At 38.1% G+C, this 8119-nt stretch overlaps 1 protein-coding gene across 3 annotated transcripts in view; it reads left to right on the top strand.

Moving 5' to 3' along the window:
* LOC139757073 (uncharacterized) overlaps nt 1–8036 on the top strand; it is a 28265-nt gene extending 20229 nt beyond the window's left edge. Inside the window, exon 4 of one of the 3 annotated variants that reach the window (XM_071677118.1) lies at nt 962–4131. In XM_071677118.1, the coding sequence (XP_071533219.1) occupies nt 962–1737 (776 nt within the window). In that variant the 3' untranslated portion in view covers nt 1738–4131. Of the gene's footprint in view, nt 1–961 lie in introns of all 3 variants that reach the window. The other 2 variants (XM_071677117.1, XM_071677119.1) reach the window with 2 other exon arrangements.
* Nucleotides 8037–8119: the final 83 nt, after the last annotated feature.

Below are 8119 nucleotides of genomic sequence, written 5' to 3' on the forward strand. Positions count from 1 at the left end.
TGCTATATCAATAGCAAGCAACAATTTACTTCCTAGGCCTTCTCATTCCTCACAAACAGCTTACTTGCTCCTATCTCCAAGGCTCTCACATTTACCTTCACCACCGCATCATGAACAAATTGAAAAACCAAGGTGACATCACTCACCCCTGCTGCAGGCCATCCTTCACCTGGAACCATTTACACTCTTTTACTACTCACACTCAAGCCTTACCTTCCACAAAGCATCTCTACCAATCCTGTCATATGCCTTCTCCAGATCCATAAATGCCACATACAAATCCATCTGTTTTTCTAAGTGTTTCTCGCATACATTCTTAAAAGCAAACACCTGATCCACAAATCCTCTACCACTTCTGAAACCACACTGCTCCACCCCAGTCAGATGCTCTCTTCATTCCTTCACCCTCTCAATCAGTACCCTCCCATACAACTTAACAGGTATACATAAAAAAAACTTATACCTCTTTAGTTTGAACAATAACCTTTATCCTCCTTGCCTTTATTCAACGGCACTATACATTCCACCAGTGCTCTGGTACCTCACTACGATCCTTACATATATTGAATATTCTTACCGACCAATCAACATCACAGTCACCCCCTTTCTAGATGAATTTAACTGCATAACCATCCACTCCAGCTACCTTGTAACATTTCATCTTATACAAAGCTTTCACCACATCTCTCTTCAAATCACTCTCCATGACTCTCTGACTTTGCATACTACCCCAACATAAACACCCTACATCTACTATTCTGTCATCAAACACCTTTAACAGTCCTTCAAAATACTCTCTTCATCACTAAATGTATATATTTGATATATATGTACTCAAAAAATGTATGGTACCATGGTAATTTTTTCAGACAAATTTTCAAACTTTTATAGATATGGAAATGAATTCTTCCTTTTTGAAAACTAGGATCTTTTATATGTCTACATATATTTCACTCAACAGCTTTGGTGGAACTATTATTGTCTCATGGAGCAGTTGTAGATGTTACCGATGTGGATGGTTGTACTCCACTACATCGTGCTGCTGCATCAGCTAACTCAGAACTTGTAGAGGTTCTCCTTGCTGCCCATTCAAATCCTGCACAAACTGATAATCATGGTAATACAGTACTACACTATGCTGTTAGTGTAAATGGTGTGAGATCCTCTACAGTGAAAATGCTTGCAGTTGCCCATCCACCTGCAGTTTGTGTTAATAACTGTAGTATGGAAACACCATTACATATTGCTGTGCAAAGTGGTAGAAAAGATGCAGAAAGTGTCCTAGCAGCTGTGGTGGAGGTAGGGACAAGAACAGCTTTAAATTCCAAGAATTCTTTAGGCCACACACCATTACACTTGGCCATTTTTGAGCACCACCTCAACCTCCTGCGAATCCTCCTGACTTCAGGGGCCGACACCAACACAGAGGATCAGCTTGGGCATACACCGCTGGTATCAGCAGCAAGAGATGCTACTTGGGGTGCAGTAGCACTTCTTTTAGCTGCTGGGGCCCATACCAAACGACTAATTCAAGGTGGAGAAATAGAAAGTGAAGTTCAAAACGTAGGTATCCGTGCACTTCTTGAAGAAGCCACTCGACACCCTCAGCGTCTTTCTAGTTTATGTCGTCGGACTCTCACACACCATTTAGGCCCTGCAGCACTTCCTGGTCTTGCAAAAGCTGCTTTGCCACCTGTGTGGCAAGACTTCCTCACTTTTCAATCTCTTAATTTGTAGAAATGTGTCCCTCAAATTCATGGTCACAAATTTTTGTCTAGATAAAAGGGAAATTGATACAATCCAGCTTGGTGCATAAAAAAAACAGAATTTGTGTTATGGTTAGTAATAAGATGAAATTTACACTAATGGTGCTACAATGAATGATACTTTAACGAAGGAAAATATTGATGAAAAAGTGGGTTGGATTTCAAAAGATATCTCATGAAATGAACAATAATATTTAATGGAATGAGGTTATACGTTGTTATTTAGGTATTAATCAAGATGGACTTAGTGGCAGTGGTGATATAAATGTTTTGGGTCATTGGTATTTGGCTTATTGTTGAATGATGAATGTTTCTTTTACTGAGCTGGATGCCATAAAACATATTTTTGTAATCTGTTGTTAATTATTTTAATCTTAAAGGAAAATAGTACTTGAAGCTATCTGCATTAGATAAATCTGTCATTGCTTTGAGGAGGAGTGCCTTTTCATGGTTTGTTCTTATGCACATCTTTTACTGATCATCACGTAACATATAAGCTTAAGAGTCCTAAAAGAGCTTTTGGTTATTAAAGAAATAAGCAAATGTAATAATAAAGCAAGTAAAACAGTTGCCCCTGAGCTTGCTATGCAGCTTGTAATTTTTTTTTTTTTTTTTTTTTCTGTCTCCCGCGTTTGCGAGGTAGCGCCAGGAAACACGAAAGAAATGGCCCAACCTACCCCCATACACATGTATATACATACGTCCACACACGCAACTATACATACCTACACAGCTTTCCATGGTTTACCCTAGACGCTTCACATGCCTTGATTCAATCCACTGACAGCACGTCAACCCCGGTATACCACATCGCTCCAATTCACTCTATTCCTTGCCCTCCTTTCACCCTCCTGCATGCTCAGGCCCCGATCACACAAAATCTTTTTCACTCCATCTTTCCACCTCCAATTTGGTCTCTCTCTTCTCCTCGTTCCCTCCACCTCCAACACATATATTCTCTTGGTCAATCTTTCCTCACTCATTCTCTCCATGTGCCCGAACCATTTCAAAACACCCTCTTCTGCTCTCTCAACCACGCTCTTTTTATTTCCACACATCTCTCTTACCCTTACGTTACTTACTCGATCAAACCACCTCACACCACACATTGTCCTCAAACATCTCATTTCCAGCACATCCATCCTCCTGCGCACAACTCTATCCATAGCCCACGCCTCGCAACCATACAACATTGTTGGAACCACTATTCCTTCAAACATACCCATTTTTGCTTTCCGAGATAATGTTCTCGACTTCCACACATTCTTCAAGGCTCCCAGAATTTTTGCCCCCTCCCCCACCCTATGATCCACTTCCGCTTCCATGGTTCCATCCGCTGCCAGATCCACTCCCAGATATCTAAAACACTTCACTTCCTCCAGTTTTTCTCCATTCAAACACCTCCCAATTGACTTGACCCTCAACCCTACTGTACCTAATAACCTTGCTCTTATTCACATTTACTCTTAACTTTCTTCTTTCACACACTTTACCAAACTCAGTTACCAGCTTCTGCAGTTTCTCACATGAATCAGCCACCAGCGCTGTATCATCAGCGAACAACAACTGACTCACTTCCCAAGCTCTCTCATCCCCAACAGACTTCATACTTGCCCCTCTTTCCAAAACTCTTGCATTCACCTCCCTAACAACCCCATCCATAAACAAATTAAACAACCATGGAGACATCACACACCCCTGCCGCAAACCTACATTCACTGAGAACCAATCACTTTCCTCTCTTCCTACACGTACACATGCCTTACATCCTCGATAAAAACTTTTCACTGCTTCTAACAACTTGCCTCCCACACCATATATTCTTAATACCTTCCACAGAGCATCTCTATCAACTCTATCATATGCCTTCTCCAGATCCATAAATGCTACATACAAATCCATTTGCTTTTCTAAGTATTTCTCACATACATTCTTCAAAGCAAACACCTGATCCACACATCCTCTACCACTTCTGAAACCACACTGCTCTTCCCCAATCTGATGCTCTGTACATGCCTTCACCCTCTCAATCAATATCCTCCCATATAATTTACCAGGAATACTCAACAAACTTATACCTCTGTAATTTGAGCACTCACTCTTATCCCCTTTGCCTTTGTACAATGGCACTATGCACGCATTCCGCCAATCCTCAGGCACCTCACCATGAGTCATACATACATTAAATAACCTTACCAACCAGTCAACAATACAGTCACCCCCTTTTTTAATAAATTCCACTGCAATACCATCCAAACCTGCTGCCTTGCCAGCTTTCATCTTCCGCAAAGCTTTTACTACCTCTTCTCTGTTTACCAAATCATTTTCCCTAACCCTCTCACTTTGCACACCACCTCGACCAAAACACCCTATATCTGCCACTCTATCATCAAAGACATTCAACAAACCTTCAAAATACTCACTCCATCTCCTTCTCACATCACCACTACTTGTTATCACCTCCCCATTTGCGCCCTTCACTGAAGTTCCCATTTGCTCCCTTGTCTTACGCACTTTATTTACCTCCTTCCAGAACATCTTTTTATTCTCCCTAAAATTTAATGATACTCTCTCACCCCAACTCTCATTTGCCCTTTTTTTCACCTCTTACACCTTTCTCTTGACCTCCTGTCTCTTTCTTTTATACATCTCCCACTCAATTTCATTTTTTCCCTGCAAAAATCGTCCAAATGCCTCTCTCTTCTCTTTCACTAATACTCTTACTTCTTCATCCCACCACTCACTACCCTTTCTAATCAACCCACCTCCCACTCTTCTCATGCCACAAGCATCTTTTGCGCAATTCATCACTGATTCCCTAAATACATCCCATTCCTCCCCCACTCCCCTTACTTCCATTGTTCTCACCTTTTTCCATTCTCTACTCAGTCTCTCCTGGTACTTCCTCACACAAGTCTCCTTCCCAAGTTCACTTACTCTCACTTACTTGTAAATATCTAACAATTTTACAAATTTATTGAAATAAAATTTTTAGCAGTTGCAAGGAAAATAAGAATCATATTTGAAATTTAGTTTTCTGGAGTGCAGGAGCTTTCCTTTGTGATGAAAGGGGAGCAGCTTTCATATTTTTATTCTCATTTCCAAAGATACTATGTAAATATTGGTATGATCAGGATTCTTAATGGTAATTCTTAATCCCTTGTGCTTTCAGGTACAGAACAGATTATCTCAATATAGTATTAATGGTCCACATACCTAAAAGAGAGGGGTAACTATTAACAGTCCACATACCTAAAAGAGAGGTGTAACTAAGATTAAAGCAAGATCTTTGGAAAGAGTATGAAAGGAAAATACTATGATTTGTTTATGTAACACACAAATAATGTTAGAAATTTTTAACTTGATATTCAGATACTGTTCAAGTTTTGAAAGACAAAAAGTGATATTGTTTTGAGAATTTTTTTTTACTTTTTTGAATCTCATAACTTAGTAGAGTTCATTTGGTATAAGTTACATAATCTGGCTGAAAATAAATGAAGTATGAAATGTAATTTCTTTCTGATACATGTGAAAGTTGATTGGTGGTGTAAACAAAATTAAATGTCCACAGTAACAGTCCTGGAAATAATAACTAGGTTTTCTAAATCACTGAATATTTTCTGTGTGGAATGTATAAGAGTAGAATTTTTCATGGTGTATATTAGGAAGTTGATAGTTTTCCATACATAATGGAAAAAGACTGAATATAATAAAGATTGCTTTATGGTAATCACAAGTTATCATTACAATGTAGATAATTTCTAATGATGACAGTTGCATCTTATGTTATTTCCAAGGTGAAAAGTGAAAGGTAATCTCATTTTCTAACGGGTAACTCTAACATATGGGCATTACAGTACTACCTCAAAATATAATTGTTATCCTTACAAGCTTTGAGTTGATCAAAATAAAAAAGTGGTCTGTTCTTATGATATACAAGATGTGTTACAATGATAGTACATGATGAATTGCTAACATTAAAAAGCAGATGGTTAGACTTTACTATGTCCATGATTAATCACTGTATCATTCAAGTATGTATGAATCTCTCTACAGACAACCTTACTGCTAAACACATATTTTCACTCATCTCCTCTCATCTGATTATGCCAATCTTACATCCACTCCCACACTATAGTGAACAATGCCTTTTTAACTCTAACAAGCCACAGGTTCAAACTTTATCCTCTGGAATCTGGGGCTATTACCTTTGTACAAAGCTGTTCCCTTCAGTTAATGATTCCTTCATTAATATTTTAGAGCATTCCATCATAGGTGAATTATATGACAGTTCTCAGGCCCCTCTAGAATTATGGGGTCATCTACGAAGGTAAACTTGACCTGTGCAACATTTATGTTTTTTTGTTTGATACCTAATTGTCTTTTATACTTTCCATACCTAACTTCAGAAGCAGAGTAAATATTGTGTTATGTGCATATATCCAGTCTCTAGCTACCTTATATAGTATACCAAAAATAACACCATCATTTGCATAAATCCAGTCACTATCTGTCATTAATGTTATACCAAAAATGGTGTCTATCATCCATGGCCTACATTATCCTAGGCTCTGGTTTAGCTTTTACACATTCTTAATAACCAAGACCTTAACCTTGTTCTTTGTCTCAAGACTTCTTCAGCCATCATGGTTCCACCCACTCCAAGATACTTATAAGCCCTTCCTTTCATCCAAACTTTGCCTATCTAACTAGCACTCAGTCCTGTCTCACCCAACTGCTGAACCTCTTTGCCTTACTTTTTTTTCATTTCAATTTTTAGTTTTCTTCTTAAGTGCAAACTCCCAAATTCCATCACTGTCTTGTGGATAGGAGTTTGGTAGGAGAACCATGTCATCCATGAACATTTAGTGATTTACCACCCATCCCTTCTGCCGGAAGTGTACTGCATACCAGTTCCCACTTTAAGATCCTTTAGCTTACATCCCTCTCCAACCCACAATAAGGAAATTAAACAACCATGTTAACACCATGCCTCCTTGATGCAGAAGCATCTACACTAGGAACCATACACACTATACCCATCCTGCTAACAAGCATGCTCACTTTCCTGGTAAAACTCCTCTGCAGTTAGTAGGTTCCATTTACCACATATACCCATGGCACCTTCCATAAGACATGTGTTCTCAATATAAGTTTTCTCTAGATTCATATATGTCTTATGCAGATATCTCTCTGCAAGTAATTCCCACAATCTTCAAAGGAATCTCCTGCTTGACACATATTCAACCTCCTTTCTGAAACCACATGGCTTCTCATTTTCTGTTCAGATGCAAAAAGTACCGCCCTTTCAGTTTCCCATGCTCCAATATACAGTACCAGGTATACTCAACAGACATACCTTTATAATTTGAGCATTCATTGTTGTTCCCTTTGCCTTTTTATATAAACTGGCACGATATATGCACTCCACCAAGCCTCTGGTACCTCACCTTGGGCATTAGATATGTCAGATAAGTTGACTAACCAGTCAGCAATACTGTTACCCCTTTCTTGAGAAGCAGACATAATCATATGAAATGGGTGCTTCTTTGATCCTTATAAGCAAGTATATACTTTCATACTCACCTTTCTGTACACATACTCCCTCCCTTTACCTTATCTCTGGTCCTACACTAAATCATCTTGGTTTATTTTGTTGGTAAACCTTATTTTTACGTTTATTTTATTTTCATTTGCCCAAACTACCTTATACCCCGTCCACAAGCCATATCAAGGAAAAGTCATTGAAAATTGTATACTACAAAAAGGTATCGAATGCTATTGTTTAGAATCAAAGTAAAATAGCTCAGTATATTGATTCTATAACAGCAAAATGTATTGTTAGGTTAGGTCAGCTGTTTGTAAAGTCCTCCTACAGTTATATATTTTTCCAAAAATAATGTGCTAGAAATTTTAGAATTAAATTTTGATGAAGTGTTGACATTTTTGAAGGAATGATCTGACAGATTAATTCAGAGATTTATATGTTTGAGAGGAGTCATATCTAAAAAAAAATCTCAAAACAAGTATAGGTTATAATTTATAGTACAATATATCTTTGATCTGCATATTTATCTGGTATTTATAGCCTTATTTTACAAAATACCACCTGTATTTGCTAGTGTTTTATGTAATATTGTTCACTATTTATTTTTTGTGTTGAATTTTCCTTTCATGATGTTTAAGTGCTTAAGAGAAAGTTGTATTACCTCAAATAATGGATAAATGTTATATGATATTCATTAAGCTTTAATAAATTAAATGTCTTCATATGGTTTTCCATGTAACCTTACCACACAGAGCACTCAGGAGACCACAGGTTGCCTAGCCGTCACAAACATCCAACACCTGCT

The sequence above is a fragment of the Panulirus ornatus genome, chromosome 24, assembly GCF_036320965.1.
Source record: "Panulirus ornatus isolate Po-2019 chromosome 24, ASM3632096v1, whole genome shotgun sequence".
Taxonomy (NCBI): Eukaryota; Metazoa; Arthropoda; class Malacostraca; order Decapoda; family Palinuridae; genus Panulirus; species Panulirus ornatus.